The sequence below is a fragment of the Apostichopus japonicus genome, chromosome 11 (genome assembly GCF_037975245.1).
Source record: "Apostichopus japonicus isolate 1M-3 chromosome 11, ASM3797524v1, whole genome shotgun sequence".
Taxonomy (NCBI): domain Eukaryota; kingdom Metazoa; phylum Echinodermata; class Holothuroidea; order Aspidochirotida; family Stichopodidae; genus Apostichopus; species Apostichopus japonicus.
Window position 1 is genome coordinate 23,522,662 of NC_092571.1, and position 13,845 is coordinate 23,536,506.

The 13,845-nt window shown below is 37.5% G+C and overlaps 1 protein-coding gene across 2 annotated transcripts; it reads right to left on the reverse strand.

Moving 5' to 3' along the window:
• Positions 1–631: 631 nt before the first annotated feature.
• On the reverse strand, positions 632–12,895 carry LOC139976439 (organic cation transporter protein-like). 2 transcript variants are annotated; one of them, XM_071985167.1, is made up of 12 exons: positions 12,743–12,822; positions 10,034–10,237; positions 8,706–9,130; positions 6,887–6,990; positions 5,833–5,987; positions 5,332–5,500; positions 4,850–4,991; positions 4,410–4,501; positions 3,622–3,830; positions 2,650–2,758; positions 2,114–2,323; positions 632–1,270 (listed from the first exon to the last, which is right to left on the reverse strand). In XM_071985167.1, the coding sequence occupies exons 3-12, from the start codon at positions 9,120–9,122 to the stop codon at positions 1,195–1,197; spliced, it is 1,683 nt and encodes a 560-aa protein (XP_071841268.1). In that variant the 5' UTR covers positions 9,123–9,130; positions 10,034–10,237; positions 12,743–12,822; the 3' UTR covers positions 632–1,194. The 2 variants fall into 2 exon arrangements, with proteins under 2 accessions (XP_071841268.1, XP_071841267.1); XM_071985166.1 differs by lacking the exon at positions 10,034–10,237 and having other exon boundaries at positions 12,743–12,895.
• Positions 12,896–13,845: the final 950 nt, after the last annotated feature.

Consider the following 13,845-nt stretch of genomic DNA (forward strand, 5'->3'; position numbering starts at 1 on the left):
GCTAGAGATGATTTTACGTCACATATTTAAGGACTTCATAACAAAAATTGTACATTCATCGAGAAACAAAAGAGTTCATACGATGCTTGCTTGGGCAAATTTTCACTCACCATCACTGGTTTTCTGTATTGCTATATTTGAAGAACCATAAATCAAACTACAGTTGGTGATAAGCAGTTTAGAAATTCCTTGGTTAAATGTGAATAATACTCCGAACACTTCGTCATCAAACTTAAGGTTTTACTGTCTTAGGAGTAAATTTATTTTGTGTTTAATTATTTATGGAACATGCAAACACATAATTTATCTTACAAAAACCAGGAAAACATTTAGATCATAAACCACAATTGAAATTACATCCACCCATCCCACTGCTGTAATAACCACAGTCTTACTGTTACCATGAACCGAGACAAATTATCTCACATCTTTGCAGAAAAGGAGTAATGTTGTTGTGACCATTTGTGATTTTTTTCTAAACCGATCCCTACTAACTACACCTTCTCTGTGCACGCCTCGTGTCAATAATTGTGTGACTGACGCGTATACCGACAGAGGAAAGTATACGTTTGTAAAGAGGAGACAGGTTAGATTTCCTCTTACGATATTTCTTTTCATTATCCTCCTATCCTTTAAAACGAAGTCATCCACAAATGTTGACTTTTATTCCTTTCACATCCGTCAGATGATTCAGACGGATCAAGCGATGTAGCCTTGTCGATCATTATTTAGGTAAAAACTTTTCTATTTTGTTCCCTTTAAATCCACTTTTCCTGACTTTATTTAGTGAGTATCATCTTTAGAGCACTTTAAATACGGTGGCTTGAATGTATACCAATGATCGTTAACTTGAAAACTCCATAAAAGGAGCGGTAAACAAAGAAGGCGATATTTGTTTGCGAAACTGTTCATACCATGTATGTAAACGAATAGATTACGGGTATCTAATTATAATAATAATAATAATAATTCATTTGGTTACTACTGAAAATCTTCAAGTTAGACAAAATCCACTGCTAAGATATTTAAAACTTGATACATTAAATATATAAACAAATTTGGAAGCTTTTTTCGTACTTAATGCTCAAAAAACTCTACATCTGTTGGTAGAAATAAGGAAAGTGAATGATGTACATATCCAGTAGAACTGATATTGTTTCAAGAATCAGAAAGACTGGGAAATTTCAACCATCTTTACGGAGAGATATCCTTCTCATATACGGCATCTTCCTTCTCCTTTACCCTACTCTCTGCCACTGGATGTACGTTCCTATAAGATAAAATAGATAAAAAAATCAGTATAAAAAAAATTTGACCTGATGAGGCTAAACATTTCCTTTGGACAAACCCACAATGGAAATAATTGGTCACGAATCGGCGGGTGACTAGATCAATGCGATTATAAAAGGGGTGACGCATGTCTCAATTTCTTAAAATATCAACAGTGAAAACAAAATTGAGATAATGAGTTAACTCATATTAATAAAAGTTCTCTCAATATTTTGAATTTGTGTTATTCAAGTAATAGTATTGGTTCGTGGCTTTGAATAAAACATATATCATACAACATTTCTAATCCCCTCCCCTCCCCCTCCTCACCTGCCACAACCCCCAGTGTACCGTGTATTTCAAGCATCTACTTGAACAGTAACAAAAACAACATTAAAAGCAGGCTTTGGTCCAAAGGGGTGTGATGTAGCCATACTATAGAGATCTCATTTATATCCTAAATATATAGATGCTCCATTTCACGTCTAAAAGATTTTTTTGATCGGTTCGAGAGGGGGGGGGTCTCGGGAGGGTCCCCACGCCACTAACCCTACATGGGAGTCACTTCAACGACCCCAGGGCGAGACAACCTTTATAAAAAAAAAACCTGCATCCGCCCTTGTAAACGTCACCAGTGCTACATTTTGCTAAACATTTGAGAAATACCTTCCTGGTGATCTTTCATATTCACAATTTTTCCAGACATCGAAGAAGGCTAAATTAGACAAATCAATGACTCAGTGAAGAAAAGGTTACGTTGAGGAAAGTGATCGTCAAACGTTTGTGTGAAGTTTGACCATTATTTGACTTCCTAGCATATTTGGGTTCAGACCGTTAAACTTACCTGTACAGAGCTTTCGTGTCCTGTATGGTAGCAGGGAGGGGTTTCCCCTTTGTTTCTGGCATGAGAAGGCAGAGAAGTCCAGCGATTATTGAGCAAGACCCAAAGACCAAAATTGGAAGATGTGTCCAGACATTCTCTAAGAGGAGGATGAGAGGGGACAAGATACCGCCAACACGAGAAACTGTCGAGAAGAAACCTAATCCACTGTTCCTGGAAACGAGAAGAAAGACAAAAATGAATGAATCGGAAGGTATGTCTGACTCGAATAATTATCGCTTTGATTATATTAAGTGTATATATCATATCATCTGAATTAAGATTTATTTGGTACAAGTAGTCTGCTTAACTAAGATATTGAACGTTTTTGATACAATTTGTTCGTTTAACAGTTGTGCTGTTCAAGGCCCGAAAGTATCGTACATCAGTGTGCAACTGCGTCAAGCTTCATTGAGAGACATGAACTGAATACCAGGTACGAACTGTCATACAAAAGAAACAACTTTCCCAGAAGATTTTTTTTTCAGAAAACTACTTACCTCATGATGGTTGGAGTCAGTTCTGAAGCCCAAGAGTAAACAATGGAGAATGACATGCTAATGAAGAACTTCCCCAACATAGCAACCAAAGCCCGCCATATTCCAAGAGCTGCACGAAAGAGAGAAAACGTTAGTGTAATAAAAAGAATGCCCTGGGCAAACTTTTGTTTTCAGTAATCATGAAAGGGGGACGTATTCTAAGCATTCTCTTGAAATTTGCATTCAATTCCCAGAACGAGTTTTTCTAGATTTTGATAGCTGAACCTGTCGCAATTTAGACCATTCAAAAGTGAACGGCCCATGTATGATGTTATCATGGAACTTTCGCCTTGCACATGTAGTTTTCAATGCAACTATGTCGCCAATTTGCGGTCCTCGGTTATGGGGTAACTCCTTTCATTCTCTATACATTATCAGCTAACTGGTTTTACTATTCCGCACAGAGGCTTACATTGGAGGTGCCCAAGTGACACACGAACCGAGATTCCTCTTTTTTTAATTCTTGTTACGTAACGCTATTTGTCTTTATGATCTATATCTTTTCAAAGTAATAAGTTACTCTTGATCGGGTTTTAATAAAGTTCGTCGTATACCGGTACCTATAGGCTATACTTATTTACTTACACCCTGAATGAAAAGGTGGTATAAATTAAACATACAAGTTCGATACCGAAACCAACCTGTTATGACCGATAATTTCTATACGCTGACAAAGCAACGGTGGTAGGAATACAACCCACAAGCAAATTTTCCGCGGCCCCACGGTCTGCTTAAATGTCAAATGTGACCCCAGCAAATCGAAACAGTACTTTTTACCAACCAAATGACAGACTTACAATGAATTCACTGAATGGCAGACGCAAACAAAAACAACACGATACAAAGCAAAAACAAAGGGAAGAAATATAAATTTAACCGTGGTTGGCAAGATCAATTCTTGACCACCCCGGTGCAATGATGCATCATACTTACGTATTAACGGAGTTACACAACAGCATATCCCACCCAACAACATGACTCCACACGTGCTTCCTCTTCGTCCAAACCATTCGGCTACAAACATACAAAGGAAGTATGCTGGGATTTCAATTGTTCCAGAAATAAGAAACGCAATGTAAGGATCAATACCGAGAGAAGATGTACTTAAGGAGAGTCCATAGAAAACCAAACTCTGTACGATCCTGTTAAGAGAAACAAATAAGACCCGCTGATAAATTTGCTTACAGCACCAACCTCCACCACCCTCCTCCACCACCCTCAACAACCCTCCACCACCCTCAACAACCCTCAACCACCCTCATCCACCCTCCACAAACCTGCACAACCCTCCAACACCTTCCACAACCTTCCATCCCTCGCAACCAACCTGAGTACTTAGTATAGCTGCATCAAATCGTAAAATTTCCGCATTTACCTTGCCTGCCAAACTTGGTCGCGTTTTAACACTGCGCCCTCGTCGACCTACATCCGGGCATCACCCAGTTTATCGTCTTTCCGATTCAATACAATTCTAAAGTAAAGCATCCCCCTTAGAAACAGGATTTTCACCTGTCTCGCACCGAATATATCATATTACAACCTATATGGCTGGCACTCGGGTAAAGAAATGGTTGAAAGAGATACCGTCACCGACAACTTGAAAAAAGCGAGAATGGTCACTGGCAGGTTGGGCACAGGGACTTCTTAGGTCACTGGTTCGAGTCCTGTTCTATCAAATGCGATCTTTCTCTCTCTGATCAAGGATGATTTCCAATACTTACCAATTAAAACTCATGTTCATCGTTATCAGGAAGATTGATCTGCTGCACACAAACTTCCGAACGGTTTGGAACATGCTATTCTGTTGATCTTCCTGTCACCATGAATGAAGAAAGTGTGATATGTAACATTGGTTTGAAGATACATTCTTACTTCTAAAGGGTCACAAATTTTACTCTTTGAACAGTTGAGTGCCCGCCAGTCAACTCCCAAGAGGGAATACTAACAACTTTAGCCTGTTGCATAGAGTGGAAGCACGTCTTACTCTTTTTGGGGAATACTATTGATTTTTAAAGGGCAATCCGATTGATCACAAACTAAATTACCACCGCTAATCCTCTGCCCCCCCCCCCACCCCGATGCCATCCGAGTAACTCGGTAACCGTTCTTAATAAGCTGGCGAAGATTTCCGCAGTATTACCAGATTTTAATGCAAATTTACCTCATTCGTCTGTTCAACCATTTTTCCAAAATTGTCTGACAGTGTCTTTCTATTGACTTTGGCTATCTTTCTAAAGATATTCTCGGCAGATTCGAATCGCTTGTTGGATATCAACCATCTCGGTGACTCGGGAACGAATATTCTGGGTGTGAGACAAACAGACAAATTAAAAGAATAAAGTATAGTGTTTATATCGTTATAATTATGTATAGTGCTATAGCAAACAATATAAATTATCGATAGCGTTGGTTTTAATCATGACTAAAACAACATATTATTACGACACCCTGCACGATGCCTCAGCAATATTCGTGCATTGTATTTTACGAACGCACTCTAGCCACCCCAACTTGGCATGATATATTTTCTAAAGAAAATGTGACATTTTGAGGGTGGGATTGTGGGGTGTGAGGAGGGGGGCTACGTCAGTGGGTCTCGTGATGTGATGAAGTGTTTAATGTACAGAATGATGCGATACTTACAGTGCCAAAATTAAAACAGGAATGTATGGTAGCGATATCACAAGCTGAACAATTCGCCAGTTTGGAATAAGGTAAGCAATTCCGGCGATGAGGTAGTATCCAATGGCGAAAAAGATAAAGGTAGTGTTCGACACTATTACCCTCTTGGAAGGAGCAACAAGTTCTACAACTGTAATGAAAAGAAATTTCATAAAACAATTATAAAATGAGCTGATATGTATTTTGAGAACCAAATGATAAAACTGAATGTGCTAACTTAGTTTAACAGTGTCACAGTTCGATATTACATCATTAATGTCTAGACAAACTGAATCACATTACAACCATAGTTTAAGAGATTTCTCATATTTATATTTTCTAATAATGTACAGAGCATTAAATTTATCTGCTCTTACGGTTTGAGAGAAAATCACATTCGAAAACGGATCTCCCCTACCACCTCCTGTAAGTTTACAAAAAATATTTAAACTTGAAAAGACAAAGAAAATGTTCTTTACTCACCTATGACGAAGCCAATCAGATTGATTCCTTTGGCAAAAATGCCAACGAAGAATCTTAACACAATGAACATCCATATGTTCATCGAAAAGGTGTTTGCCACACCCATTAAGATCATTCCTGTGATGCATACAATAAAGGTCCATCTACGACCAAACCTGTTGTAGAAAATAAATGGAAAAACAAAGATCTTAGTTTCAATATTGCACAGGGGACTTAAATGATTCTATGATTTGTCAATGTGTATAATTTCATGTTGATAGTACACAAAGAGATAGGAAAAGCACACAACCAATACCGTTCCTATAATTTAAATATAAATATAAATATTTGCACCAATTATCGTAGAGTTAATTACTATTAACATTTCGCATTATTTTTCCCATGGTGATATTTGAATTATGACCTTGTCAGTATATATTTTACTATCTATTGCGAATATGAGTCCATCATAAGTTGGGAATATGTTAAGAATGTTTACATTCAGACTCAGAAAGATAAGACCACTCCTATATGGACTTCAGAATAGGATCAAAAGAGTCGTGGCGCAGCCCACCGTATCCCCTCTGTTTTTACACATAAATTCAAGAGTATTCCCTAACGAAAATGTTCGTTTAGAGTTAAATGAAGACCTCATTTATTACCTAAACGTTTTTTTTTTCTCTGAGGGAGGACCCTCAGAACAACCTATATAGCAGTAATATTCCACCACGGTTGTAAATTCCCTTAAAAGGTCTTGGACCCACCGATGGCCCTTCCATAATGGTTGATGCCCCTACCTATAAATTAGTAGTGACGTAGTGACATTAGGTGCATTTCATTTTCACAGCTCGACATCCATGAATAAAAGGACGCATATATCATTCATAAACAAGGACTTTCCTATGGATATTTGCGAGGGATCAGCGAGGATCAGCAAGGATCAATGGGAAACAAGATGATGGTACGAGCAGGCAAGCCTATGCAAGATCATGTGTGTGATTGTCATGGGAATATCGAATACAATGAATAAAATAAACATCAGAGTATATTGAAAAAGAAAACGTTGTGTACTTACACATCAGACATTATGCCTGGTAAAGCACTCCCAAACAAATAACCGACGAAGTAGAGGGATTGGGCTACGTTTGGCAGGTAATCCTTCCCACAAACTAGTTCAAACTGTAAGTATAATAAAACAAATTAAAATATTTGATGGTTACGTGGATATGATATGTGAATGTTGATCAAATATGGTAAATATTATGATTGTTAACTATCGATAAAGGTACCACCGTCATCAGCTTCATATATTATCCATGAGAATAATACGTTATCTTCACTTTACTGTCAGTGCTTGCAAGGTCGCCGATGGTCGATCCGGGAACTGGGGATAGACAAGTCATCGGGTCCCATTTTGGAATCTTTATTTGTCCTTAAAGGTTATCAGTATTGTCCCATGAAAGGTTTGCAAGCCATTGAGAATGATACTATACTTTTAGAATGGCATTCAAATGATTCTTGAAATTTCAACAAGGGTTACCATTCTTTGTTTTTTTTTTTTTGGGGGGGGGGAGGGGTGGGATACTGATGACATCTAATTCCATTTTGAACATGTATTCCGTATATACCGGACCACCTAATTGACCAAGGGGAGATACTCCCATATGACAACCTCTCCTAAGGCCTATAGTGCACCGATTGCATGAGACCAAGTACTACCAATATAATATTCAACATGTATCTATAGGAGAGCTGCATGCTTGCTGCGTTGAATTTATACAAATCTGACGGCATACTGTAGCAAAAATAAACATTAGCATGAAGAAAAATGACAGTTGTTATATATTCAAGAACATATACTGTACCTTGAATTATATTTGTGCCAATCTAATTAAGTAGAAGGTTCTATTATATATTATGCTTATTAATACGAATTCCGTTGTACTGTAACTCTGGCCTGATAGTAGTAAATACACTGTACAGTAGTAAATACACTGAACAGGAGACAGTTACACTCTGGCTCTTGACCCAAAAAACACGTGTCTGTTTATTCATCCATTATTTTTGTGGATTGTTAGCTCAGTGCTTAACGCCGGTGCCTTTCAATCATAAGGGCCCCCGTTCGAGTCACTCCCAGATTAATGTATGTCGTCCAGTTACAGAGTTGTTGACAATTAACAATTCATAATCATGGACGTTAAATATGAATGTAAGAGAATGACTTCGGTCAGCTTGCGGATTTGATAAGCCAATGAGGCTTCTTCGCGAGTTCCTGCTTGCAGGGGGATCTAATATACATACATACATTATACCCACGCATTGGAACCTCGAGGTGCTTTGTATAGTTACCCTTTCCATGATAGAAAAGCAGCGACAGCTGTACAGTAATTATATGGAAAGTAGACATGTTACACATGCTGTAACGAGGTAACTAGGTCGACCCCGAATACATTGTCCTCCTTTCTTCCTTATGTTTATTATGAAAATTAGAAAACATTTTTGTTATCTTATATTTGCCAAGGCCCGTGTAATTGAACCAGGGCACGACTACAGCTGACCAGTATCTACAAATATGGCTAATTTTTCACTAGGGAAATAATTTTGCATGTGACGAGGTCTCCAACAGAGACTATTCCATAGCTGCGCTTATTGGTCGTTCAGTGTGCAGGCTTAAGTTCATGGCTATAGAATATTGAAGAGTTTTGAAAATTAGGTTACGACGATTGACTCAGAGTTGGAACGTGTTCAGTCAGGCCGGTAGGTGGCTGTCTGGAAAATACAACAAACATATTATAAGCAAAATTAACCAAAATGCAAGCATACGGTCCATCTATAATTTTTTTTTTGTACCATGGTGAGGGGCCAGGGGAGTGAAGGGCAAAGGACGTACTTACATCTTGAATAATTGTACTCCTGAATGTACTCCTGTCGTACTCCCAACCTTCATCACAAGGAATCACTTCAAGCTCATTCGTGACGTTATCACCAAGAACTATCGCTGTTTGTAGATCGATGTTTCCGACGTCGTATTTCGTACATTGTTCGTATTTCGTCGAATTGTCCTCGTCGATTATGATCGGTATGGACAGACTTTTCTTAACATCCTCGCAGTTGAAATCAACATCATCTAAGTCAGTCGGACAATCATCGTTCACCCAAGATTTACACCAATGATCGCTCTTTCCAGCTGCAAACACCTGTAGGTATACGTGACAAGTGGACATCAGTAGGGGGATACATAACAGCGCCACAAGCAGTTTCTGATACAGACCAAAACTTCCGACCACCTTCTGTGTATCTTCAAAATTCATTGTGGTATCTGAGAAAGAAATAAACAGTTATTCTTTCATCATATCATTATTCTTACGTGAAAAGTGTGCCTTTTATATGTAGGTAGGTGTTAATATAGGTGGATATTTATTTTCGAACAAATACCGATTCCCAATTGTACCTCTATGTCTTTGTATATGTTAGTTAATCAGTTTAAAATTGACATTATGATGACTGAGTAAGTTTGTTATTTTACTGTTATATACTTAAATAAGGGGTTAATCAACGGTCTAGTGTGCGTTACTCACAGGATTAATGCACGATCGGGGGATAATGCAAGCGATGCACGAGGGCGGAGCCCGAGTGCATCCATCGATAGCATTAACACCCGGAGTGCATTAATCATGTGAGTAACGCACGCTAGACCGTTGATTAACCCCGTTCATTCATACACTACCATTTGTGTGGGGGAAAAATCATAAAACAAAACATTTTTGGTTACATATAACCAAAGATTTATTAAAGTGATGCCCCATAATTTTACCGTGCGTTACTCACAGGATTAACCACGGTCAGCTGACCTGAATGGACCAATAGGATTTAGGAATCTTTACTAAGTATGAATGAACATGTCATTCATCAGAAATGTACGTACTGAGTCTGTATAGAACCCTGCACACCTTTTAAAGTTTTGACGGAAGTTGGAATTGAGAACTTGTTTATAAAGATGTCCATGCACAAACTTCCTAATGAGAGTCATTTCCTGGACGTTCTCAAAGAGTGAATGAATTCCCGGTCTTAGGGATTGAGATGGGTTTGTATTCTTTACGTTCGTAACATTACAAGGAACAATCGTTCAAAAAGAATGGGTTTCGTGTGAGGTACTGAATTGTGAAATGCACACAGATGCTTTTAAAACAATATTGCTTCTATTGAAATTTATTGTATTTACATCATTTTTGCTAAAATCATGTGTAGTATCTGTTCTTCTTGTATTGTAATACTCATCTGACGACGGTCACAAAGCCTCGATTCAATAGGACTGGGGTTCAGAGTGGATCAATAGTATCTTGGTTTGGTTTTCGTGGTGCTCTTGGGTGATTCTTCTTATAAAGTATTTACCGTGACAATAATGCGACTTAAAATGCCTAATGAACTGAAAATAGAACAATTGTACGGTAATACGAATCAATCCCGCCAACTGTGATATCATTGCTGGTATATCAAATAAGCAGTTTTTTCTTAGCTTTTCTCCGATTAATCGTAATTCCGATCATACGTCTCGTTTTTTATAATTGAAAGAAGAAAAACTGTGGAGAAGCAAAGCAAATATTGCACACTTTAAGAGCAAGCTACCACAACGAATTTTAAAACAGATATCAAACATATTATCTTCTTCGTCTGTAAACATTGAAGCTACCAGAAAGAAGAAGGGCAGAATAACATTTAATTTTGTAGACGCTATGGCGGCCAGCACTGAACACCTCAATATTTTATCTCAAAATTTCAACTGTTATATTATTTTTTTCTCTTAATTTTTATACCTTTAAATTATTAATTTTGTGCTCGACTTTCTCGACTTTTATTCAAATCCAAAAGTGGGAAGGCAGAAACATACCACAGTTTTAAGTTGTTATTCGCTGGGAACCAGGCAAGAGAGTGTATTAGAAGAGAGTAGTTGATTTTCATGTTCGGGCTCTGCCAAGTTCAACTTTGACTTAGATGGGTACGGTAACATCGAGTCTAATGTTTGCCTTAGTGTCGTGGTTATGGTGTCAATAAGTGCTATTTAGATTCGAAAAGATTTCGGTGCCTTCTGTGGTTATTTACTTTCAAAGTCGGAGCCAAATTTATCACTACTTCAACTTGTTGGCTAACAATAGTTTTATTATGCATAGATATAGGCCAATACATTTTATATAAATTGCTCAGTCCTTTGTTTAAGATTATTACATATATAAAAGTCGTTCTTTATTACTATATGGCAATAACAAGATGATGTGCCACAACCATTCGATTCTTTTGCCTAACGTCAATATATATATATGTGCTCCAAGTAAAAAGTACGGTACCTTGGATATATCTAATGTGGTCAAGGTTTAGTACAGTGGTTCCTAAATATGGAGGCTCGAATGGGTGAAAAATCAATTTGACAGGAGAAAAGAAACTAGTCTGGCCACGATCTGATGGTAAAAGTGTGTGTGCGGACCCATAAAGCTTAGGTTTGAGCAGCCTTGTCGGTCTTTACTGTGCAATTTGTTCACTATATGTACAGTGGGCCATACTATACAGTATGTATAGTGGGCTAACGTTTGCTCCCTGGCCCTCGGAGAAAATCGTACTTTAGTTTACCCCGATGTGCTGCTATAGCAACATAACACTATTGGTTTTCTGGAAAACCATTATAAGCAAGAAATATCTTCGACAAATGTTAGTTCGTGTATAACGCGAATAACGTGTCGTAATACTTATACGTACCCTTTAGGTACACTAAGGTCATATGGTTGACATTAATTTCTGTTATTTGATACACAATATTTCATCTATGAAATATGTATAATATTCAACATATATGTAATATTTCACCTTATTCTGTTATTTGTGTGCATCAGTATCATTTGGAACACATGAGTTTGCTTCTGTTCATACCACAACAAAACATCCACGTGAGTATAAACTACCAGGGAAGGATCCAGGGAGTATCTCCCTCTCCTCCCCCACCCCTACCCCTACTGAACACTTTTGATGATAACAGAGACCACCGTAAATATCCCTGTCTCCTTCCAGGGTGGCCTATATAGTCTTTATCCGGCATTTTTAAACAAACACATTTTCAAGCAAAACTAAGCAATTAACGTCCGATAGTTGCGGAATCCTATAATTACATGGTTCTGTACTTTCATGCGTTCTAGAATTGGCTTCAGGGACGCAACCAGTGCCAATGCCAGCGCCCCCCCACCCTCCCTCCCCCTCCCCGTCCCCCCCCCTCCCCGCAAATGTGCATGTACCTCACCCTACCCTGGACAAATATTTTATCCACTTGGTTTGGAACCTCTGTGATAGCGTCATAGCCTAGTACTTTTAATATCGAAATGAGTGTTCGATTTCTGCTATACTTTTAAGAATGACTTAAGAGAATGGTGGTGTCCAGTTTGCTTGTAATAGCCTATATGCATGCTAACAACAGTAATTTTAATTCGTTGTAAGTCGGTAACGAAATGCGTCGACTATTATACCACAAGTTGACAACCACTTCATCGAATAGATCATGATAACTTGAATATCACACTAAACTTTACTGTTATTATTGCAATATTATTTTTTTTTTAAAGAAAAGTCACCCAAGATAAAGCCTTGACACCATATAAATTAATCCTCTCTCAACCCTAGTTCCCTTACATTGAGAGTGTAACCGTATCAGCATGATGATGTTACATTATGTCCTGCTAACAATGCCCTGGGTAACTTGCCTGATGTAATTATATAGTTTAGTCCTACTCGAGTCTTGCCACTATATACGTTTCTATTAAGGATTGGTCTAAAAGATTTCGAGAAAGTTTCGTTAGTCTCACTCGCTTCAAAGATTAAACGCTATAAAGCTGAATCTTCAATCAAATAAAACATGATTATTTATCGGATAACTGTAAGAAATATGACATACCTGTTGTAGCCATACGAGTCTACATCCAACAGCGTTGAACTGCAGCGTTAGAAGAAACCGTTATCTGCTCAAGTGCGCAGAAACTACATGTCAACAATGCCAACATTGTATACCTTACAGCATAAACGTAATTGCACCTTGTGTTACGGTACATGTAGGTCGATGTTCTTGTTCCGCTATCCATAATATTTCCCTTTACTTGAATATTTCACTTAGACTGTATATATGCACACTCCGTGCATAACGAAATAATGTATACGTACATGATATATATATATATATATACGTACATGATATATAAATATATATATTATATATATATTTATTTATTATATATATATTTATTATATATATATATTATATATATATATATTTTTTTTTAATTAATTTTTTTTTTTTTAAATATTAAAAACACACTTCAAAATTTCATGGCTTATCATCGTATAACCATAAAAGCGAAAAAATCCCAGAAAGATCCTAAAACTTTCTTTACACGCATGTAGTAATGTTAATAATGATAGTTAATGGAATAGCGATGACCATGACAGTGACCATGAATGTGATTTCGACGATGATGATGGCAGTGACAAACGATTGTGACGATGGCGTTGGCGATGGCGATGACGACGATGACGATTTGCACAATGGTTGGAAATAAAGCAGTTATTCACAAATGACACACGCACTCCACGTTTATTACACTGTATTAGTGCAAAATATTCTTTATTCTCTTCTTATGCAAATGAAATACAAATAGAGAGTTCAGATTGTCAATGTTAGTTTCTCAACATGATATTTTCCCTAAAAATGTTAATTTAATGTTTCATTATTTCATTTGCAAGCCTTACTTATGTTGGTGCCACCAACTTGTGACGTATTCAAGGCAAGATACATCTGTTTTTACTATACACATTATTCTTAGATCATTGTCTTTCTGAAAAGTGACTAATTTCCAACGATCTTACATGAAATATATAGACATATAAACATACAGTAAATATATACTGAAAATATTTCGCGTTGTGAACGTAACTTAGCCATCGAAGGGTAGTCTTGTTCATGAGGAAGGTAATATGTTGTTGGTTGGAAGTTTAGAAGACCTT